Below are 25,807 nucleotides of genomic sequence, written 5' to 3'. Positions count from 1 at the left end.
ATGTAAATAAAAAGGAATTAGACAAATGATCACATGGAACATCTATGATGGGATATGAACGTCAGAAAATGAAAAACTTTTAAATGTTGATTCAAAATTCAAATCCAGCGTTAAATCAGCCCATCATCTTACCTTGCCAGTGGTTGGAAGAGTTTGGGTGCTTGCTAAACTGTCATCGCAATTAATGCTGATAAGGTCTGTGTCTGCAGCCGGAAATGTTGAGGGGACAACGACTATGTCACTCTTCATTGTGTCTGAACTGAAACACACATCATACTGTTGCGTAGATTTGGAGTAAGACCAGCTCCCGTCTGGATGCGTGTTGATCACTGGAGCGCAGTACCGACTGAAACTCCCGTCTGTCCTGTAGCATTTAGCTGCTATCAAACCAATGAGACTCAGTAAAAAGATGACTGACACTGAGACAATAGCGATGAGCAGATAAAGATTCAGTTTTGAAAAACTCTCCTCTTTAACTGGAACTTGTCTGAACGATGTTTGTATGTCATCCATACTCTCCACAACCACGACATCCATAGACATAGTAGCTGAAAGTGATGGCTCTCCATTATCAGACACTGTAATGATAAGTGGGTGAGTTTTTAAGTCATTGTCACTCATTCGTCTCCTGGTTTTTATTTCTCCAGTGTTGGTACCGATTCGGAATAAATTCGTTCCTTTGGGTTCAGTTAAGTGATACGACAGAAGTGCGTTATATCCAGAGTCAGAATCAACAGCTCTGATCTTGGCTACAAAGTAACCAGCCTCAGCTGAATAGGGAATATTCTCAGTATTTACTGATCCGGGTTCAGAGTATGGTTGTAAAATAACTGGACTATTGTCATTTTCATCCAGTACAAAAACATTTACAGTCACATTACTGCTCAGAGGAGGAACACCAGAGTCTGTCGCCAAAACATTAAACTGAAATCTTTTTGTTTCTTCATGATTAAATGATTGTAAACTGAATATTTCACCAGTTAAAGAGTTTATATTGATCAGTGTTGTTATAGGAATATTGGAGCTTGATCTCTCCAATAATGAATATGAAAGTTCAGCGTTCTCACCAGTGTCTGAATCATCAGCTGTAACTTTTGTTATGAGTCCTCCAGCTTGACTGTTCTCGCTTAGATAAGTGTTAATAACAGATGCAGGAAAATGTGGGGCATTGTCATTAACATCAGCGATATGTACAATAATAATACTGCTGTTGGAAAGTGAAGGTGTTCCTTCATCTGTAATTGTGATGTTATAATGAGAAACACTCTCTCTGTCCAGAGGTCCGTCAACCACAAGAGAATAATGATTGTTATATGATGACTCCAGTTTAAAAGGATACGAGCCCTTCAGAGCACAGTGTACGATACCATTCTTACCTCCATCTTTATCAGAAACTGTGACTAAAGCAACTGCAGTTCCTGACTTGGTGTCTTCTTTTACACTTTTCAATAGTGAAGTCATCATGATCTCTGGTGCATTGTCGTTCTCATCCAAAACTTCTATTAAAACTTTACATTGTGTACTCTTTGGTGGACTGCCTTTATCTCTGGCTTGAACTCGTAACTCAATAGCTGGATTCTCCTCGTAATCCACATGCCCATTTACAATTAGGTCTCCAGTAGCCGGTAAAATGGTAAATAAGTCTTGCTTCTTTCCATGACCAACAAACGAGTAAACAATTTCATGATTTATACCTTCATCCAAATCAGAAGCAGAGACGGATGTAACTTTAGTGCCAGCAGCAACATTTTCCTTTAGTTTGACTTTATAGAGAGGTTGACTAAACACAGGGTTATTATCATTAACATCCATGACATTTATAATGATATTTAATGTTCCTGATTTTGGTGGTTTTCCTCCATCCACACCGGTGAGCATTAACTTCATTGTTGCTTGCTTCTCTCTATCCAAAGGTTTGTTAAGCACGAGCTCTGCAAACACACTTTGTTCATCGCTCTGTGTATCTATAGTGAAATGATCATTGGGGCTCAGTTTGTACTCTTTCAGTGAATTACTGCCAACATCAATGTCTTCAGCCACTGGGAGTGGAAACCTCTCTCCTGTGCTAGCAATTTCAGTGATATTTAAAGTAAAATCTTTAACAGGAAACTGTGGCGCATTATCGTTTATATCCAAGATCTTAATTTCTACTCTGTAAAGATTGTGAGGATTTGTAGCGAGAGCCTCTATATTTAAAGAACATTTTGGATTTGACAGACATAACTCCTCGCGGTCAATTCTTTCAATGACAAACAGCACGCCTGTTTTCAGATTCAAGTCGAAATACTTCTTATTAGATCCAGACACAATTTCAAACATGCGATTGTCAAAGTCATTAACGTTTATATTCAGGTCTTTCGCTATATTCCCAACAACTGTGCCCTTCTTTACCTCCTCTTGTACAGAATAGACAATCTGAGCAAACGCTGCATCCAGCAAAGAAAGAACAAATATAAATCCGCACACGAAACATCCTGTAAATCCCATGATGTCCAGCGGGTTATCAGACTGTAAAAAGGTAACGCTAATACAGTTTTTCCTCTTTAGCCATCAGAAAACAGGACGTCATCGTGTCTCATCGGCAGACACTACAAACAAGGTTTGGAAAGGGAGACTGCAGAAAAAATACTGAAATCATTTAACTGGCGGTCTGCAGTGACACCATGTGCCTAACTGTGCAATAACAGCAAGATTCTAAATTGTCAAAAATTTGTTTAAAGTATTGGGAGGACAAGACACCACGCCAACTAATAAACAAAGTTTACCAAAACTAGAAAACGTATCTCGATCAACTTAAAATCACAGCATCTCAACATATAATGGAACACGCTTGAATAAATATAAAAAGCTGCTGTCCATGGTTCTGAGCAGGGTATATGTTTGGTTGTTTTAGTTTCTTTTAACACAGTCAAAAGATCAAACACACAAAACTATTTTGTAAAATCTAATCTTGTGTATTGTCTAAACTGCTTAAGCAATAACAGAATATTTAGCAAGTAACCTTTCAAGAGATTAATAAAATGTAAACATTCCAGGTAAACGCTACAAAAAAACGTAAAAATCAAATCGTTAGATATTACAATGTAAAAAATCTTTGTTGCCTTATTTTTTTTAATCAACTCTCATTTAAAAGTCATTTCAACTTACTATTATTTATCTTGACATGAGATGAAAATGGGAAGGACTGGCGTATCATATGCACCCAAAAGCGGAATTTGGCGTATCTATTACACGATAATTACACTGCGTGTCATTACGCATCTTGGTAAAATTGGGTAGAAATGAAAATAAAATGAAGATGACATATTAAAACTATATTTTATAAGTCACAGCAACTCATCTCTAGTCAAGATAAATAATAGTAAGTGAAAATGACTTGTAAATCAGAGTTGATTAAACAAACGAAAAAAATTAAGGCAGCAAAGATTTTTTTTACAGTGCAGGTATAGAAGAATAAACGCATATAAAACTAAAAAATGATTCATTCGTTTATATTTTAAAAACGTGCCAAATTTCTACGTAAAATGTTGACATTTATATCGACGCCTGAATTACGTTTGTTGGATGCATTTACTGGAAAAATTAAATACCTTCTGTACAAGAGCTAATATCACTAAATATGAATTTAATTTAGCCTTATCTTATCTAAACATTTTAAAATAACAACAAGTCCAATGTGCACATACTATTCCAATAAAATTAGCGAAACAAACAAAAAAAATGTCGGTATAAAATAAGTTCAGTTTACTTTATACATGTACTTTTAAAGAAGTTATACAAATATCTTGAACACGCGTAAACGTCTATGACAACGACAGATGGTAAACTGGGTCCGGATTCACGAAAATGATCTTAAGACAAAAATAAGAAAGTTAAAATGAATTCTAAGAAGTTTGTAAGAATATTGCTAAGTGCAATTCTTATGACATAAAATCTTTATTTTTCAAATAATTTCTTTAAACATGGTTTTCTTGTCTTAAAAATAAATTTTCAGGTCTGACTTTGATTCTATAGTCTGCTCATGGGATAACAATAAACTGATCTGTCCTTTAACAATTCATGTTGCGCGGTCATCCTGAATATAACATATTTACAATTCACCACTAAAAACACTTAACAGAAATTATATATTTTCAAAAGACCGGAGTCAATTTCGATTATACCACAGTTACCACACACGTTGCTATGGTTATTTTAAAGCTGGGACACAGCTAATGATTTCTGCATAGATTATACATGTAAATTAATCAAAACGACTCACCCTGCCTATTTTTTTTCTAGTTGTGCTCAGTCTTTGTTTAAAATCACAGATTAAATTTATTAAACACTCCTTAATGTGTTCTATTATACAATCTTCTAATGTTTCAGCAAGTTGTTCGGTGTGCCTAACAACATTTGACAGGTCAGGTGTGTGTTTTACAGAAAAAAAATCAACACCCGTGGTTCATTTGTCAACCAATCAGAATAAAGCATTCAACAGACCAGTGGTATAAGAATAATAAACCAAAACATGTCTCATTAACTTGCTCAAAAACACACATAGTTTCACTGTCAGTGTCAACGAAGATATTGATGTTGTCCCACCATAATGTATTAAGTAAACTTCCGACTATTTTATCCTAATTAAGTCACTCTCCAAACATTAAGATGTTGTTCACATTGCTACGATCATTTGAAAACTTACATTTAAGAACACCCTTAAAAACTTAAGAAGTTTTTGGTAATACAAAATAATCTTACTTTTTTTCTTAAATTTGAAATGAGAAAAGAAATGTTAGTTAAGAAGTGGCATGAGTAACATTTTGTAAGCAATTTTTCTTATAATCTGCTTACCTTGTCGGTGGTTGGAAGAGTTTGGGTGCTTGTAAAACTGTCATCGCAATTAATGCTGATAAGGTCTGTGTCTGCAGCCGGAAATGTTGAGGGGACAACGACTATGTCACTCTTCATTGTGTCTGAACTGAAACACACATCATACTGTTGCGTAGATTTGGAGTAAGACCAGCTCCCGTCTGGATGCGTGTTAATCACTGGAGCGCAGTACCGGCTGAAACTTCCGTCTGTTCTGTAGCATTTAGCTGCTATCAAACCAATGAGACTCAGTAAAAAGATGACTGACACTGAGACAATGCCGATGAGCAGATACAGATTCAGATCTGAAAAACTCTCCTCTTTAACTGGAACTTGTCTGAACGATGTCTGTATGTCATCCATATTGTCCATAACCACAACATCCATAGACATAGTTGCTGAAAGTGATGGCTCTCCATTATCAGACACTGTAATGATAAGTGGGTGAGTTTTTAAGTCATTGTCACTCATTCGTCTTCTTGTTTTTATTTCTCCAGTGTTGGTACCGATTCGGAATAGATTTGTTCCTTTGGGTTCAGTTAAGTGATACGACAGAAGTGCGTTATATCCAGAGTCAGCATCAACAGCTCTGATCTTGGCTACAAAGTAACCCGCCTCAGCTGAATATGGTATATTCTCAGTATTTACTGATCCAGGTTCAGAATATGGCTGTAGAATAACTGGACTATTGTCATTTTCATCAAGTATAAAAACATTTACAGTTACATTACTGCTCAGAGGAGGAACACCAGAGTCTGTTGCCAAAACATTAAACTGAAATCTTTTTGTTTCTTCGTGATTAAATGATTGTAAACTGAATATTTCACCAGTTATAGAGTTTATATTGATCAGTGTTGTTATAGGAACATTGGAGCTTGAACTCTCTAATAATGAATATGAAAGTTCAGCGTTCTCATCAGTGTCTGAATCATCAGCTGTAACTTTTGTTATAAGTCCTCCAGCTTGACTGTTCTCGCTTAGATAAGTGTTAATAACAGATGCAGGAAAACGTGGTGCGTTGTCATTAACATCAGCGATATGTACAATAATAATACTGCTGTTGGAAAGTGAAGGTGTTCCTTCATCTGTAGCTGTAATTGTGATGTTATAATGAGTAACACTCTCTCTGTCCAGAGGTCCGTCAACCACAAGAGAATAATGATTGTTATATGATGACTCCAGTTTAAAAGGATACGCGCCCTTCAGAGCACAGTGTACAATACCATTCTTACCTCCATCTTTATCAGAAACTGTGACTAAAGCAACTGCAGTTCCTGACTTGGTGTCTTCTTTTACACTTTTCAATAGTGAAGTCATCATGATCTCTGGTGCATTGTCGTTCTCATCGAAAACTTCTATTAAAACTTTACATTGTGTACTCTTTGGTGGACTGCCTTTATCCCTGGCTTGAATTCGTAATTCAATAGCTGGATTTACCTCGTAATCCACATGCCCATTTACCATAATGTCTCCAGTCGCTGGTAAAATGGTGAATAAGTCTTGCTTCTTTCCATGACCAACAAACGAGTAAATAATTTCACCGTTTATGCCTTCATCCAAATCAGAAGCAGAGACAGATGTAACTTTAGAGCCAGCAGCAGCATTTTCCTTAAGTTTGACTTTATAAAGAGGTCGACTAAACACAGGGTTATTATCATTAACATCCATCACATTTATAATGATATTTAATGTTCCTGATTTTGGTGGTTTTCCTCCATCCACACCGGTGAGCACTAAATTAATTGTTGCTTGCTTCTCTCTATCCAAAGGTTTGTTAAGCACGAGCTCTGCAAACACACTTTGTTCATCGCTCTGTGTATCTATAGTGAAATGATCATTCGAGCTCAGTTTGTACTCTTTTAGTGAATTACTACCAACATCAATGTCTTCAGCCACTGGGAGTGGAAATCTCTCTCCTTGGATAGCGTTTTCACTAATATTCAAAGTGAATACTTTGACAGGAAACTGTGGCGCATTATCGTTTATATCCAAGATCTTAATTTCCACTCTGTAAAGATTGTGAGGATTTGTAGCGAGAGCCTCTATATTCAAAGAACATTTTGGATTTGACAGACATAACTCCTCGCGGTCAATTCTTTCACTGACAAACAGCACGCCCGTTTTCAGATTCAAGTCAAAATACTTCTTATTAGACCCAGACACAATTTCAAACATGCGATTGTCAAAGTCATGAACATTTATATTCAGGTCTTTCGCTATATTTCCAACAACAGTTCCCTTATTTAGCTCCTCCTGTACGGAATAGACAATCTGAGCAAACGCAGCATCCAGCAAAGAAAGGACAAATATAAATCCGCACACGAAACATCCTGTAAATCCCATGATGTCCAGCGGGTTATCAGACAGTTAAAAGGTAACGCTAGTACAGTTTTTCCTCTTTAGCGATCAGAAAACAAAACGTCATGGTGTTTCATCGGCAGACATTAAAACCAAGGTTTTGTAAGTGAGACTGCAGAATAATTACTGAAACAATTTAACTGGCGGTCTGCAGTGACACCATGTGCCTGAACAATGCAATAGCAGCAATATACTAAATTGTACAAATTTATTAAAAGTATTGGGACGACAAGACACCACGCTAATTAATAAACCAAGTTTACTAAAACTAGAAAACAAGAAAAGGTATCACGATCAACTTAAATAACAGCATCTCAACATTTAAAGGAACACGCTTGAATGAATATAAAAAAGCTGCTTTCCATGGTTCTAAAACACGGTATTTGTAATTTAGTTGCTATTAACACATTCAAAACATCAAAAACACAATACAATTTTGCAACAATACAATATGTCGCAACTGCTTAAGCAATAACAGAATATTTTGCAAGAAGCCTTTCAAGACTGGGATTATAATACAGTTGAAAGATTCAGGGAACGCTACACGCAACGTAAAAATCAAATCGTTTAGTTTCACACTTTAAAAAAATCTTTGCTGCCTTATTTTTTTATTTAAAAAAGATATTTTATTGATTTACAAGTCATTTCAATGTATTACTATTTATCTTGACACGAGATGAGTTGCTACAACTGAAAATGAAAATAAAATGAAGATGACATATTTAAAATATTTGATAAGTCACATAAACTCATCTCTAGTAAAGATAAATAATAGTAAGTTAAAATGACTTGCAAATCAGAGTTGATTAAACAAAAACAAAACAATTAAGACAGCAAAGAATTTTTAACAGTCCAGGTATAGAATAATAAAAACATATAAAACTCAAAAATGCTTTATCAGTTTAATATTTTAATAACGTGCCAAATGTCCGTGTAAAATTTTGACATTTATATATATATATATATATATATATATATATATATATATATATATATATATATATATATATATATATATATATATATATATATATATATATATATGTATGCCTACCTAATCATGTTTGTCGGATGCATTTATTGGAAAAAACATTAAATACCTTCTGTATAAGAGCTGTTTTAATATCACTGAATATGAATTTAATTTAGCCTTATCTTATCTAAATATTTTAAAATAGTCTAAAGTGCACATACAATTTCAATAAAATTAGCAAAACAAACTAAAGAAAGTCGGTATTAAAATCAGTTTCCGTTTTAAAGAAGTTATACAAATATCTTGAACATGCGTACACGTCTATGACAACGACAGATTGCACCCATGGCGTCAATATTTGACGACACTTGACCATGCGTCAATATGTTGACGCGGAGGGTATACCTTTCGCGTCATTTTTTGACGAACTGGGGACTTCAATACTATTAAGTCCGTTGCATTCTCTTTCCTATTTTCTTACCATTTTCTACCATTTTCACGTCTGTTTAGGGTTAAATTTAGGGTTAAATTTACATAATGACATCCCTACCCAAACCTTTCCCTAACCCCAATGCCAGGCGACAACTGTTTAATTTCGCGTACCTAATAGTATTGAAGTCCCCAGTTCGTCAAAAAATGACGCGAAAGGTATACCCTCCGCGTCAACATATTGACGCATGGTCAAGTGTCGTCAAATATTGACGCCATGGGTGTGAGACCGTGTTATGCAAACTGGGTCTGGATTCACGAAAATATTCTTCAGACAAAAATAAGAAAGTTAAAATAAATTATAAGAAGTTTGTAAGAATATTGCTAAGTGCAATTCTTATGACATAAAATCTTAATTTTTCAAATATTTTCTTTAAACATCGTTTTGTTGTCTTAAAAATAAAATTTCAGGTCCGACTTTAATTCTATAACTTGCTCATGTGATTACAATAAACTTATCTGTCCTTTACATTTTTAAGCACCTCGCGGTCATACTGAATGTAACATCTTCACAATTCACCACTAATATAAACACAAAACCTCCCAATGTTAACATTAGGGAAATATTGACGATGGCCCATTGAATTATTCGAAAATAATGTACACGACGCTAAGCGGACTGTGCATTATTTTCAAATAATTCAAAGGACCTGACTCAATTATTACGCTTATACCACGGTTACCAAAAACATTGCTCTGGTGGTAATTTTAAAGCTGGGACACACCTAAAGATTTCCGCATAGATTATAAATGTAAATTGATCAAAACGACTCATCATGCCTAGTTTTTTTTTCTAGTTGTGCTCAGTCTTTGTTTACAATCACAGATTAAAATCATTAAGCACTCTTTAATGTGTTCTATTAAACAATCTTCGAATGCTTCAATGCATTAATGGGTGTGGTCCTGATCAAGACATTCTCCTGAACTACAAACTGAATGTCAGAATGGGAAAGAAAAGTGATTTAAGGAATTTTGAGCGAGGCATGGTTGTTGGTGGCAGACAGGCCGATCTGAGTATTTCACAATCTGCTCAGTAACTGGGATTTCACGCACAACAATTTCTAGGGTTTACAAAGAATGGTGTGAAAGGGGAAAAAATCAAGTATGGGCCGACTGATTCAAGCTGATAGAAGAGCAACTTTGACTGAAATAACCACTTGTTACAACCGAGGTATGCAGCAAAGCATTTGTGAAGCCACAACACACACAACCTTGAGGCGGATGGGCAACAACAGTAGAAGACCCCACTGGGTACCACTCATCTCCACTACAAATAGGAAAAAGAGGCTACAATTTGCATGAGCTCACCAAAATTGGACAGTTGAAGACTGAAAAATGTTGCCTGGTCTGATGAGTCTCGATTTCTGTAGAGGTATTCAGTTGGTAGAGTTAGAATTTGGCGTAAACAGAATAAAAACATGGATCCATCATGCCTTGTTACCACTGTGCAGGGTGGTGGTGTAATGGTGTGGGGGATGTTTTTTGGCACACTTTAGGCCCCTTAGTGCAACTTGGGCATCGTTTAAAAGTCACAGCCTACCTGAGCATTGTTTCTGACCATGTCCATTCCTTTATGACCACTATGTACCGATTCTCTGATGGCTACTTCCAGCAGGATAATGCACAATGTCACAAAGCTTGAATCATTTCAAATTGGTTTCTTGAACATGACAATGAGTTTAGTTTACTAAAATGGCCTCCACAGTCACCAGATCTCAACCCAATAGAGCATCTTTGGGATGTGGTCGAACGGGAACTTCATGCACTGGATGTGCATCCCACAAATCTCCATCAACTGCAAGATGCTATCCTATCAATATGGGCCAACATTTCTAAAGAATGCTTTCAGCACCTTGTTGAATCAATGCCACGTAGAATTAAGGAAGTGCTGAAGGCGAAAGGGGGTCAAACACAGTATGTTCCTAATAATCCTTTAGGTGAGTGAATAAACTCCCGACTATCTTATCCTATTTTTATTAAGTCAACTCTCCAAACATTAAGATGCTGTTCACATTGTTATGATAAGTTGAACGTTTAAATTTCAAAACATCCTTTAAAAACTTAAGAAGTTAAGAATTTTGGCATAAATAACGTTTTGTAAGCTATTTTTCTAAGAATCTGCTTACCTTTTCGGTGGTTGGAAGAGTTTGGGTGCTTGCTAAACTTTCATCGCAATTAATGCTGATAAGGTCTGCATCTGCAGCTGGAAATGGTGAGGGGACAACGACTATGTCACTCTTCATTGTGTCTGAACTGAAACACACATCATACTGTTGCGTGGATTTGGAGTAAGACCAGCTCCCGTCTGGATGCGTGTTGATCACAGGAGCGCAGTACCGACTAAAACTCCCGTCTGTCCTGTAGCATTTAGCTGCTATCAAACCAATGAGACTCAGTAAAAAGATGACTAACACTGAGACAATAGCGATGAGCAGATAAAGATTTAGAGCTGAAAAACTCTCCTCTTTTACTGGAACTTGTCTGAACGATGTCTGTATGTCATCCATACTCTCCACAACCACAACATCCATAGACATAGTTGCTGAAAGTGATGGCTCTCCATTATCAGACACTGTAATGATAAGTGGGTGAGTTTTTAAGTCATTGTCACTCATTCGTCGTCTTGTTTTTATTTCTCCAGTGTTGGTATGGATTCGGAATAGATTCGTTCCTTTGGGTTCAGTTAAGTGATACGACAGAAGTGCGTTATATCCAGAGTCAGCATCAACAGCTCTGATCTTGGCTACAAAGTAACCAGCCTCAGCTGAATAGGGAATATTCTCAGTATTTACTGATCCAGGTTCAGAGTATGGTTGTAAAATAACTGGACTATTGTCATTTTTATCCAGTATAAAAACATTAACAGTGACATTACTGCTCAGAGGAGGAACACCAGAGTCTGTTGCCAAAACATTAAACTGAAACCTTTTTGTTTCTTCATGATTAAATGATTGTAAACTGAATATTTCACCAGTTAAAGAGTTTATATTGATCAGTGTTGTTATAGGACTATTGGAGCTTGAACTCTCCAATAATGAATATGAAAGTTCAGCGTTCTCATCAGTGTCTGAATCATCAGCTGTAACTTTTGTTATAAGTCCTCCAGCTTGACTGTTCTCACTTAAATAAGTGTTAATAACAGATGCAGGAAAATGTGGTGCGTTGTCATTAACATCAGCGATATGTACAATAATAATACTGCTGTTGGAAAGTGAAGGTGTTCCTTCATCTGTAGCTGTAATTGTGATGTTATAATGAGTAACACTCTCTCTGTCCAGAGGTCCGTCCACCACAAGAGAGTAATGATTGTCATATGATGACTCCAGATTAAAAGGATACGCGCCCTTCAGAGCACAGTGTACGATACCGTTCTTCCCTCCATCTTTATCAGAAACTGTGACTAAAGCAACTGCAGTTCCTGACTTGGTGTCCTCTTTTACATTATCCAGCAGTGGAGTCATAATGATCTCTGGTGCATTGTCATTTTCATCCAAAACTTCTATCAAAACTTTACAATGTGTACTTCTTGGTGGACTGCCTTTATCTCTGGCTTGAACTCGTAACTCAATAGCTGGATTGTCCTCGTAATCCACATGCCCATTTACCATAATGTCTCCGGTCGCTGGTAAAATGGTGAATAAATCTTGCTTCTTTCCATGACCAACAAACGAGTAAATAATTTCACGATTTATGCCTTCATCCAAATCAGAAGCAGAGACGGATGTAACTTTAGTGCCAACAGCAACATTTTCCTTCAGTTTGACTTTATAAAGAGATTGACTAAACACAGGGTTATTATCATTAACATCCATAACATTTATAATGATATTTAATGTTCCTGATTTTGGTGGTTTTCCTCCATCCAGACCGGTGAGCACTAACTTCATTGTTGCTTGCTTCTCTCTATCCAAAGGTTTGTTAAGCACGAGCTCTGCAAACACACTTTGTTCATCGCTCTGTGTATCTATAGTGAAATGATCATTCAAACTCAATTTGTACTCTTTCAGTGAATTACTTCCAACATCAATGTCTTCAGCCACTGGGAGTGGATATCTCTCTCCTGGGCTTGCGTTTTCAGTAATATTTAAGGTATAAACTTTAACAGGAAACTGTGGCGCATTATCGTTTATATCCAAGATCTTAATTTCCACTCTGTAAAGATTGTGAGGATTTGTAGCGAGAGCCTCTATATTCAAAGAACATTTTGGATTTGACAGACATAACTCCTCGCGGTCAATTCTTTCACTGACAAACAGCACGCCCGTTTTTAGATTCAAGTCAAAATACTTCTTATTAGATCCAGTCACAATCTTAAACATACGATATTCCAGGTCATGAACATTTATGTTCAGATCTTTCGCTATATTTCCAACAACAGTTCCCTTATTTACCTCCTCCTGTACGGAATAGACAATCTGAGCAAACGCAGCATCAAGCAAAGAAAGGACAAATATAAATCCGCACACGAAACATCCTGTAAATCCCATGATGGTCTCTGAAGAAGGGTTTGTAGGACGGCTATATATATATATATATATATCTTTCCTCTTTAGCGATCAAAAAACAGAACACGTAGAAATCGTTATCGCGTCTCGGCGACAGACAGTACAACTGAGGTTTGGTAAAGGAGAGCTACTGAATGAATACTGTAAACCTTAAACTGACGGTCTACAGTGACACCATGTGCTGAAAATATGCAATAACACCATTTTTTTTTTCAAACCCGTTAAATAAACAAATATCAAGACGAAACCGCTCCAAATAATAGACGAAGTTGCACCAAAACTACAAAACAAGAAATTCATTGTACGAGGACATCCCCACAATGAAAGGCACACGCGTACGAATTCGCTCTCCATGGTTCTGGTTAATGCAGACACAACATCAGGAATTAAAAATAAGCACAGGATCATTTATATATATATATATATATATATATATATATATATATATATATATATATATATATATATATATAATCAATTTGGCAAAATGGCATTTTGTGCATGGCCTGAAAATTTGTCACATGTGCTTACAACTCTGCGAATTAACTTGAAAACAAATATAAGTCGTGAACGTTTTATTCATTGATGCATATGCCATTTTTTTATTTGCAGGTTAAAGTCGCTTTTTAAAAGAAATACTGTTTTCCATATCACTTATGCCTTCCTTATTGCAATCTGTAGTTATGAACCTACAGGAAACACTACTATATCTTTCTTCATTGTGGCTAAACTAAAACGCGCCTCATAATGTGTTGTTAATTTAGAGAGTATGACCTGCTTCCATCAAGGTGGTTTCAGATCACTGGAAAACCTTAATCAAATGCCGTCTGTCATTAAGTATTTAGCTGCTTAAATACAACACTTTTCGTAAATAAATTTCAATTAGCCCTAAATTATAAGCAAGTATATAAATATTATTTGTCTTTAAAAAAAATCACTTTTTCTTACACTTGATTCTTCAACAAACTTGTAGCCCGTATCCATGTTTCAGAGCCGTTTATATTTGTAGGTAGAAAAGTTTAAAGTAAAAAATCCAGTGTGCGCACGCTATTCAAACCCAATGTCACAGACAAATAGCAGCCAAAGTCGACAGACAAATCAGCAAAATTAACTTCATAAAATATCTTCAAACAACTTTAAAAAGTATTGCACCAACAGAAAAAATAAAAACTGTTTAAAATTTCTTTTTTAAAATAACTTTTATCCAGGGGTTAAGCATTTCTTACCTTGCTGGTGGTTGGAAGAGTTTGAGTACTTGTAAAACTATCATCGCAATTAATGCTGATAAGGTCTGCGTCTGCAGCCGGAATTGGCGAGGGGACAACGACTATGTCACTCTTCATTGTGTCTGAACTGAAACACACATCATACTGTTGCGTGGATTTGGAGTAAGACCAGCTTCCGTCTGGATGCGTGCTGATCACTGGAGCGCAGTACCGACTGAAACTCCCGTCTGTCCTGTAGCATTTAGCTGCTATCAAACCAATGAGACTCAGTAAAAAGATGACTGACACTGAGACAATAGCGATGAGCAGATAAAGATTCAGATCTGAAAAACTCTCCTCCTTAACTGGAACTTGTCTGAAGGATGTCTGTATGTCATCCATACTCTCCATGACCACAACATCCATAGACATAGTTGCTGAAAGTGATGGCTCTCCATTATCAGACACTGTAATGATAAGTGGGTGAGTTTTTAAGTCATTGTCACTCATTCGTCTCCTGGTTTTTATTTCTCCAGTGTTGGTACCGATTCGGAATAGATTCGTTCCTTTGGGTTCAGTTAAGTGATACGACAGAAGTGCGTTATATCCAGAGTCAGCATCAAACGCTCTGATGTTGGCTACAAAGTAACCCGCTTCAGCTGAATAGGGAATATTCTCAGTATTTACTGATCCGGGTTCAGAATATGGCTGTAGAATAACTGGACTATTGTCATTTTTATCCAGTATAAAAACATTTACAGTCACATTACTGCTCAGAGGGGGGACACCAGAGTCTGTCGCCAAAACATTAAACTGAAATCTTTTTGTTTCTTCATGATTAAATGATTGTAAACTGAATATTTCACCAGTTAAAGAGTTTATATTGATCAGTGTTGTTATAGGAACATTGGAGCTTGAACTCTCCAATAATGAATATGAAAGTTCAGCGTTCTCACCAGTGTCTGAATCATCAGCTGTAACTTTTGTTATAAGTCCTCCAGCTTGACTGTTCTCACTTAGATAAGTGTTAATAACAGATGCAGGAAAATGTGGGGCGTTGTCATTAACATCAGCAATATGTACAATAATAATACTGCTGTTGGAAAGTGGAGGTGTGCCTTCATCTGTAGCTGTAATTGTGATGTTATAATGAGAAACACTCTCTCTGTCCAAAGGTCCGTCCACCACAAGAGAATAATGATTGTCATATGAAAACTCCAGATTGAAAGGAAAAGAGCCTTGAATTGCACAATGCACTAAACCATTTTTACCTCCATCTCTATCAGAAACCGTAATGAAAGCAACATCAGTACCCGGTTTTGCGTCCTCTTTTACGCTTTCCAAAAGCGGAGTTGTAACTATTTCTGGTGCATTGTCATTTTCATCCACAACTTCAATCAAAACTTTACAGTGTGTACTCCTAGGAGGAGTCCCTTTATCCCTCGCCTGAACACGCAATTCAATTGCAGAGTGTTCCTCGTAATCAATTTGTCCTTGAACAAGGATGTCCCCGGAGTTTGAATTTATAGTAAACAAGTTCATTTCATCGCTATTTCCACGTCCAAGAAATGAATAGTGAATTTCACTGTTAATGCCCTCATCCAAATCAGTAGCTGAAAGAGAGATTATTTTAAATCCAATTTTTGTATTTTCCTTAAGTTGAAGTTTGTACAAAGGTTTGCTGAACACGGGTTTATTGTCGTTTACATCAATCACGTCAACAACAATACTCAAGGTTCCAGATTTGGGAGGTTTTCCTCCGTCAACAGCTGTAAGTAATAACTGAATGACAGGTTGTTTTTCTCTGTCTAAAGCTTTCTGTAGTACTAACTCAGCTGATATACTTTGCTGTCCGGAAAGAACATCTAAAGAAAAATATTCATTTATACTAAGTTTGTAGTCTTTTAGAGAATTGCTGCCAACATCAAAATCTTTTGCATTTGGTAAAGGAAGTCTGTCCCCCATACTTGCGTCCTCTGTAATATTCACAATCAATGTACTGTCCGGAAATAGCGGAGCATGATCGTTTACATCCAAAATTCTGATCTCAAGCCGATAAACATTGCGAGGATTTTGAGCAAGGGCTTCTAAATTTAATACACATTTCTGACTCGTGCCACACAACTCTTCGCGGTCAATCCTGTCATTGACAAACAGGGCCCCCGATTTCAGATTTATATCAAAATACTTCGCATTAGGTCCAGGCATTATCTGAAACATACGTAATTCTAGTTCCGGAGCACCAATCTTGAGGTCTTTTGCTATATTCCCGATCACTGTTCCTTTTTTTACCTCCTCTGAGACAGAATAGACAATCTGGCCATGCGACGACTCCAATAAACACAGAAAGAAAACGATCCAGGCGCCATATGATTTTGTACCATCCATGCTTGCGCAAAATCCCAAACTGGTGTTAACAAAAATGATCATGTACAACTACATCTTAATACAATTTCATATTGCGATGCGGAAGCTATCCTACTATGCGTCTTGCTAACATGCCTCTCATTAAATACATGTTCCCTTGTTCTTTCCCAGAAAGGAGGAGCATTACTTCACTAAAAGTCGTGGTCTGCAGTGCCACCACGTGTTTTGTTAGTAGGGAGACAACGAGTTGTAACATAATGCAAAACTTCATTAAAAGTAAAGATGTTACAATCTACATAACATCTAAAAACACATATCTGTACAATCAATAAGATGTAGAAAAATTAGTTTGGAGAGCAATTCGACAAATACGTTAACACTGCAAAAAAGAAAAATGTTAAATATGACTGTTGCTGTCCGTGGTGCTGAATTCACTTTATTCTTTAAAAGCAGTTCAGTAACGAAGCAGGGAAAATCAACAGAAAACTCATTATTGTGTCAACTGAATAAAAACATAGGCTGCACACAAACACAAATTTCATACACGCAGTTAACGCAAACTAACACCAAATTTATGGAAAAAAAGAATAGTGGAAAACATCTTAGCATATTAAATAATAGGTGTTTTTGGTGAACGTAAACGATAAAAGCGGTAAAAAAGGAATGTTCATGAAACCCATTTTCATGCATCATTAATAAAACAACCGAAATTAAACACATGGTGAAAATATTATTTTATCATTTTGCAAGTTAACGGCAATAATAATTAATAAATTAATAATAATATTCATTTCAATATATATTCATATTTACATTCATTTAGCGAAATAACCAAGCATTTTTTAGAGTGTACGTGTACATTGCCGAGGGTGCTGCGCAGTGAGATTTATCAGGTGTAATGGCCATAGCTATATTGTAGGTTATCATAAATATCATAGATATTGAACAATCAAAATCAAGGACTGTAACTAACCCTTTAATAATATTTGAAAGCCAATATAAAATCAAGTAAACAGTGCTATCTTACCGTTCCTGTTGAAGGAAGAGTTTGGGTGCGCGTAAAAGTATCTCCACTATTAATGCTGATCAGTTCTGCATCTGCTGGTGGAAATGGTGAGGGGAAAACTACTACGTCACTCTTCATTGTGTCTGAACTGAAACACACATCATACTGTTGCGTGGATTTGGAGTAAGACCAGCTCCCGTCTGGATGCGTGCTGATCACTGGAGCGCAATACTGACTGAAACTCCCGTCTGTCCCGTAGCATTTAGCTGCTATCAAACCAATGAGACTCAGTAAAAAGATGACTGACACTGAAACAATAGCGATCAGCAGATAAAGATTCAGATCGGAAAAACTCTCCTCCTTAACTGGAACTTGTCTGAACGATGTCTGTATGTCATCCATACTCTCCATAACCACAACATCCATAGACATAGTTGCTGAAAGTGATGGCTCTCCATTATCAGACACTGTAATGATAAGTGGGTGAGTTTTTAAGTCATTGTCACTCATTCGTCTCCTGGTTTTTATTTCTCCAGTGTTGGTACCGATTCGGAATAGATTCGTTCCTTTGGGTTCAGTTAAGTGATACGACAGAAGTGCATTATATCCAGAGTCAGCATCAACAGCTCTGATCTTGGCTACAAAGTAACCCGCTTCAGCTGAATAGGGAATATTCTCAGTATTTACTGATCCAGGTTCGGAATATGGCGACAGTATAACAGGACTGTTGTCATTTTCATATAGTATTAAAACATTTACTGTCAAGTTGCTGCCTTGTGATGGGACGCCAGAATCGACTGCATGGACTTCAAATTGGAATGACTTCAGTTCTTCGTAGTTAAATGATTGCTTACTGTACAATTCTCCAGCCTCAGTATTTATGTCTATCATTGAGATCAATGGAATGGCAGTTTTGTCTCTGCTAATTAAAGTATATTTAATATGAGCATTCTCGTAAATATCTGAGTCCTCAGCGGTAACTTTTGCTATAACAGCTCCAGCTGGGCTGTTTTCTTTTAAATACACGTTCATCACGGGTTCGGGAAAGCGCGGCGCGTTGTCATTAACATCAGATATGTGAACTGTTATAACGCTTGTACTAGATAGTGATGGGGTCCCTTCATCCGTAGCTGTTATAGTGATATTATAATGCGCAATGTCCTCTCTGTCCAGTGGTCCACTTACAACTAAAGAGTAATAGTTCTTATACGATGATTCGATCTTAAACGGTACGTGACCTAAAATACTGCAGTGCACTAATCCATTTTTACCTCCGTCTTTATCGGATATTGTAATTAAAGCCACGGCCGTTCCGACTTTTGAATCCTCTTTAATATTGCTTGCCAACAAAGTCACCATCAGCTCGGGCGCATTGTCATTCACATCAATTACTTCAACTAACACCTTACACTGTGAACTTTTTGGTGGTTGGCCTTTATCTTTGGCCACTACCCTTAATTCAACAGCAGCATTTTCTTCATAATCAATATCTCCTCTAACTGTTATAAGTCCGCTATCAGGATTGACTGAAAACAGATCTGCCACCTTTGCATTCCCTTGCTTAACAATAGAGTAAGTAATATCACCATTTACGCCCTCGTCTAAATCTGTGGCGGACAGGGAGAGAATTTGGGTTCCTATAGCAATATTTTCATTCACTTTCACTTTGTAAAGAGATTTACTAAAAACTGGAGAGTTGTCGTTAACATCCAAGACATTCACAATTATATCCAATGTTCCAGACATCGGCGGTTTTCCTCCATCAACAGCAGTCAGTGTTAAATGAATCACAGGCTGTTTCTCTCTGTCTAAAGGCTTCATTAGTACAAGTTCAACAGTAACACTTTGCTCGACGTTCTGCACATCCAAAGAAAAGTGTTCGTTTGGACTAAGCCTGTAGGTTTTAACTGCATTGTTGCCTGAATCCGGGTCTTCAGCCAAAGGAAGAGAAAATTTCTCTCCAACAGTGGACACTTCTGTTATGTTTATTATTTGACTGTTAATTGGAAATGATGGCGCGTTATCGTTGATGTCAATTATATTGATTTCTATTCTAAACAGACTCAAAGGATTGTGAGCCATTGCTTCTATAACCATTGTGCATTTCTGATCAGTAGGACACAGCGATTCTCGATCAATACGATTATTCACAAACAGAGTCCCAGTCTTTAAATTCACCCCAAAATACCTTTTGTTGGTTCCGTGTACAATCTGAAAGAGACGGGGTTCCAGTTCCTGCACATTGACGTTAAGATCTTTTGCGATATTTCCGACAACGGTTCCAATATTTACTTCCTCTGAGACGGAATATACAATCTGACCCGAACATAAGGTCCACAGACAATAAAACATCAAAATCGCAGTCCATATGGGTCCAATATATTGCTTCATCTTTGCTCAGAACCCAGACTTAAAGTAATCATTCGTGCAAAATAATGAAACAAGCCATCCGTATATGTTAGATTTGTCGTTTCCAAAGACAACGCTGTTTTATGATGGTTAGAAGCAATGCTTTGGAAGGAGGAGTTATCCAAATAAGATGGATATAACAGTCCTGTTAAATAGCATGGTTTAACATCGCCTCTACGTGGTTACTACCGGAATGTCAACGTAATGGTTCTTCCAGGAATAAAATAAAGTTCATATGGACAATTCATATGGACCCTTATACATTTCCTAAGAAATATTTGGCTTTCATCAGATACACTGGCAATTAATGCGATTTTTTTGTTACTTACATTTGTCTATTTTATCTATTACCCAAAAGGTCTGCAAAAAATAATTATATTTTTGCGTTCAGATCCAAAGGACATTACGATAATGAGAAATGTCAAATAACTCCACACCTTTGTCTGATAAACCTGAAATAAATTAAATAGACCTATATATAGCATATAATATAAAAGCTTACAAATGTCTAAGATTATGAGTTGTTAATTTGAATTAACAACAAGAAAACAGCAACAACAACTACTACAAACAACAATTTTATTCCTTGGCTCAAATATTTATTCATGCCTTAAAATAGCTTGAATCTAACTCTACACCCTTGTTTCATTTAGCATACACAAAATAATGTATAAACTAAATTACATAGTACAAATTATACAAATAAGTCCCCGTTTCTCAATTTACCATCTGGGACAACCTAATCCACTCGATCAACATACAGGGCCTTCGCGCAATGCATGCGTGTTGGCTTAAAAAACGAGGTGTGTTCAGGGGCATTGTTGTTGGCGCGTTGCTACATTTGAGGCAACTAAAATAGACTATTCCACTGACCAACTAAAACCTGGTCTGAAGTCTAAAGTCAATGACGTAATATTCTTTTGTCTTTTTTAAAGAGCGCATTATATAGTATGAAAAGCATAATATTACATACACTGGGTGCGCAGCAGCACACAAACGTTTTTAAATATGATAAATTAAAGGATTAAAATGTAAAAGATTATTATTGAGTCTCTTGCACATAAATAAGGACAGTTTACAGGACTTTAGAAGGCGTGAAGCTCAGATCAGCTGGCATAATATCTGCTTCACCAGCTTGGAACGTAAGTAGATTTGGTGACTTTGTACCTCTGGATATGGTAAAATGAAATCAATTTTTAATAATTTAAATATTTTCATCTTTTTCAAAACCCTTACAGCGCTCTCCCAGTGCTAAACTTTCCACACTTTTTTAAAATATTTATCTCCTGTTTGTTACAAATAAAGTATTTTTACTAATGCAAACCGTTTTTGAGCATATTTGTATTTTTTTCTTATAATAAACTTTTTGAGATTACGGTAATCATGCATCATACTTTACGAGCTTATTTTACGTAATACTCCATGACTGAAATAAAGACTTTTAAAGAGAACCAAAGCTTTAATTATAAAAATAACCATTTTAATAAATAAAACACAATGCATTTTTCACAAATAGCCTACTCTGCAATGGTGTTTTTTATTTGCACAGTCTGTCGTAAAGCATATTAAATACACCACACAGAAAACGTTAATGTCTAAAATTTCACAAAAAAAAAAACTGTTTACTATCTATAACCAATAATAAATAAATCACATAATTATTAAACACGTTTGGCAGCAAATGACCACTAAACAAAATATACCAAGTTAACTGAAACTATAACTAATATCACGCAAATACAACGTGAAAATGTCACGTTTTGCCGGTTTTGAACGTTTTCTGTTTGTGTCACTTTCACGTTTTGGTTACTCAACTTTTTGTCCTAATTTCTTACAATTGTCGCTTCGGTTTAGGGTTAGATTTACATAAAATGACATCCTTACCTAAACAAACTCTAACCCCAACGTCAGGCGACAATTGGTTAACGTTTAGAAAATATAAAAGAATAAGTGTATCTTTTTTTTTTATAAAGCAATACTTAAAGTGACATATAACACAAGCACCAAATCTAACCCTAAACCGAAGCGAAAATGGTTTGAAAATAGGACAAAAAAGTTGAGTAACCAAAACGTGAAAGTGACACAAACAGAAAATGTGACATGCTCACGTTCAAAACCGGCAAAACGTGCCATTTTCACGTTGGTCCATACGTGAAATAGTCACGTATTTGCGTGATATAGGGTTGAACTAAAACAATGACCTTGTCGCTGTCCAATCAAAGGTTCTGAAATTCTGGGATACGTAGGCTACGTCTTTTACAAGTTGGCTAATTCGTATGAACTCGTACGAATTTAATCGTTCCAAAATGTACGATTGTTAGAGAAAAATACTGCACATCTAAACCTAACTTCACAGAAGCGAAAGAAAATCGTACTAATCGAACGAAATAGGTCGTACAAAGAATTAGTCACCTCGTATGAATAGCATAATATTGTGCTGAAATATTGTAATGTAATGGATGGTGCAGAAAAAAAAATATATATATAATATATATATATTATATTTTAAACGCATCCCAGAAATAAATGTAGTTATGAGAGACAAAAAAAATCAGTTTGCTAACATTATTATTTAAATTAAGAATAATAGCAATAACCAATGTCTTACCTTTTCTGAGGTAGGAAGAGTTTGGGTGCGCGTAAACGTATCTCCACTATTAATGCTGATCAGTTCTGCATCTGCTGGTGGAAATGGTGATGGAAAAACTACTACGTCACTCTTCATTGTGTCTGAACTGAAACACACATCATACTGTTGCGTAGATTTGGAGTAAGACCAGCTCCCGTCTGGATGCGTGCTGATCACTGGAGCGCAATACTGACTGAAACTCCCGTCTGTCCTGTAGCATTTAGCTGCTATCAAACCAATGAGACTCAGTAAAAAGATGACTGACACTGAGACAATAGCGATGAGCAGATAAAGATTCAGATCTGAAAAACTCTCCTCTTTAACTGGAACTTGTCTGAACGATGTTTGTATGTCCTCCATACTCTCCATAACCACAACATCCATAGACATAGTTGCTGAAAGTGATGGCTCTCCATTATCAGACACTGTAATGATAAGTGGGTGAGTTTTTAAGTCATTGTCACTCATTCGTCTCCTGGTTTTTATTTCTCCACTGTTGGTACCGATTCGGAATAGATTCGTTCCTTTGGGTTCAGTTAAGTGATACGACAGAAGTGCGTTATATCCAGAGTCAGCATCAACAGCTCTGATCTTGGCCACAAAGTAACCCGCTTCAGCTGAGTAAGGAATATTCTCAGTATTTACTGATCCAGGTTCAGAATATGGTTGTAAAATAACTGGACTATTGTCATTTTCATCCAGTATAAAAACATTTACAGTAACATTACTGCTCAGAGGAGGAACACCAGAATCTGTCGCCTGAACGTAAAACTGTAGGGATTTTACTTGCTCATAGTTAAAAGTTTGCATGCTGTATATCTCACCAGTCACAGAGTTTATGCTTATGGATGTCGAGTAATGCATGCTGGAACTGTCAAGTAATGAATAAGTCACTTGAGCATTTTTACCAAAGTCATTATCTCGTGCAGAAACAGCTGCTATTTGAATACCTGGTGGGCTGTTTTCTTTAACATAAACATTGATCATTGAATTCTGAAATAGAGGTGCGTTGTCGTTCACATCAGAGACATGAATGGCAATTACAGCGGTGCTGGATAGAGGCGGGGTGCCTTCATCCGTAGCTGTAATTGAAATATTGTACAGTTCCGTTTCTTCTCTATCAAGTGTTTTGCTTAAAACAAGCGAGAAATATTTCCCTTGTGTGGACTCTAACACAAAAGGGGTGTTTTGAGGAATGGAACAATACACCTTTCCATTTTTACCTGCATCTCTGTCTTGAACCGTGATGAAGGCGATTACAGTGCCTTGTTTTGCATCCTCACTTACATTGTCAAGCAATGAAGAAAGCGTAATGTCTGGTGCATTGTCGTTGACGTCCGTGATCTCAACAAGCACTTTGCAATGAGATGCAAGCGGACTACTGCCCTTATCCCAGGCCTCCACGCGGATCTCATATGCAGTAACTTCCTCATAATCCAAAATGCCAATAACTGATATTTCACCTGTGCTGTTATTGACGGCGAACTTGTCTGCGATTCCCTTTTGTCCTTGTTTTAAACTGTACACAATTTCGCCGTTAAGGCCTTCATCGGGATCAGTGGCATTCAGCTTTAGCACAGTGGTGCCAATTGGTACGTTTTCTAAGACCTGCACTTTGTACATGGTCCTGGCAAAAACCGGCGCGTTATCATTTGCATCTAAAACGGTAACAATAACATTTGTTGTGCCGGAACGTGAAGGTTTTCCACCATCAATAGCAGTTAAAATCAGATGGACCGTAGACTGTTTCTCTCTGTCCAGAGCTTTTTGCAAAACCAGCTCGGGTGCAGGACCATCTGCCTCTATGTTCACCTCCAGGATGAAATATGGATTGTTGGATACTTTGTAGGTGGTAACCGAATTGCTTCCAACATCTAGATCTTCCGCGCTTAGCAGAGGGAATTTTGTTCCGGGTAATGACAGCTCAGATATACGGATAAGCTGAGATTTTTCTGGGAAAAGAGGAGAGTTGTCGTTGATATCCAACAGCTTCACTTCTATGCTGTAAACATGTAAAGGATTATTAACAATAGCCTCTAAGCTTACTGTACACGTGTTAACATTGGGGCACAACTGTTCCCTGTCCATTGTCTCTTGTACATAAAGAGCCCCAGTTTTAAAGTTCATAGCAAAATGATTCCTTGACGAACCGGAAACGATCCTAAATCCTCGTGATTCCAGGTCATCCACTTTTAGATTTAAATCCTTGGCTAGATTTCCAACAAATGTTCCTGGGCTCACCTCTTCAGACACCGTATAAACAATTTGTCTCGACATCACATTCTCGGCTAGACATGTCAGTAAATATGCAGAGATAATCCATACACACGTTGCCCTTTTCAACGATGCCATTATATTATTATAGTTCGTTGTTTGTGGACCCTCAGCTTTTTGGCAATTTAAGGTTTGGACAACGAGAGCAATGTTCCGCCTTGATTTCCCTAACGCGCCCGCGACATTAAGCGCAACGCTCAGCTCCTCGGTGCGTAAAAGGAGGAGCAAAGCAGAAACACGACTATTTAATTTTTTAGTAGATTGTGCCACCATGTGGCGATGCAAGGTAAATAAAGAGTTTTGTAGAAGACAAAATGATAAAACCTTGCGTCTGGATTTTCAGATAATATACATTTTATAAATGCACCTTAGTGCATGAAGATAATTATTAGCCCAAAAAGTGGGCAAACATAAATAGCTTTCAAATATACACCGAACTGTGCCATTGTTCTACTATTTGCCATAAATTGTACACTCTAAAGAAATTGTAAAACATAGCACTAAAAGTGGTTCACTGGCTCTTAATCATAGGGGAACCAATTTAGTGCTTAACATCACATATGTAGCACCTGTGAAGAACCATATTGTGCTAAGTGGTGCTTTAGTCATGCTTTGGCACCACTTATGGTTATACAGCACTTAGAATGGTTCCCCTATTATTACAAGTTTTTAGTATTATTTAGCACCATTTTTCTAAAGTGTAATTGGAAAAATAAAGATGCATGATCAAAAATCTTAAAT

The 25,807-nt window shown here is 36.8% G+C and overlaps 1 protein-coding gene across 6 annotated transcripts in view; it reads right to left on the bottom strand.

The window, feature by feature from the left end:
- Nucleotides 1–25,161, bottom strand: part of LOC129447071 (protocadherin alpha-C2) — a 63,863-nt gene extending 38,702 nt beyond the window's left edge. The window contains exon 1 of one of the 6 annotated variants that reach the window (XM_055208650.2): nucleotides 22,772–25,161. In XM_055208650.2, coding sequence (XP_055064625.2) covers nucleotides 22,772–25,144 — 2,373 coding nt within the window. In that variant the 5' untranslated portion in view covers nucleotides 25,145–25,161. Of the gene's footprint in view, nucleotides 1–132; nucleotides 2,609–4,833; nucleotides 7,460–10,797; nucleotides 13,198–14,402; nucleotides 16,661–17,775; nucleotides 20,246–22,771 lie in introns of those variants that run through there. The other 5 variants (XM_055208651.2, XM_073874156.1, XM_055208654.2 and 2 more) reach the window with 5 other exon arrangements.
- Between the last annotated feature and the right edge of the window lie 646 nt (nucleotides 25,162–25,807).

The sequence above is a fragment of the Misgurnus anguillicaudatus genome, chromosome 12 (assembly GCF_027580225.2).
Source record: "Misgurnus anguillicaudatus chromosome 12, ASM2758022v2, whole genome shotgun sequence".
Taxonomy (NCBI): Eukaryota; Metazoa; Chordata; class Actinopteri; order Cypriniformes; family Cobitidae; genus Misgurnus; species Misgurnus anguillicaudatus.
The sequence above is the reverse complement of the archived record's forward strand: the minus strand, read 5'-3'. Positions and strand labels throughout refer to the sequence as shown.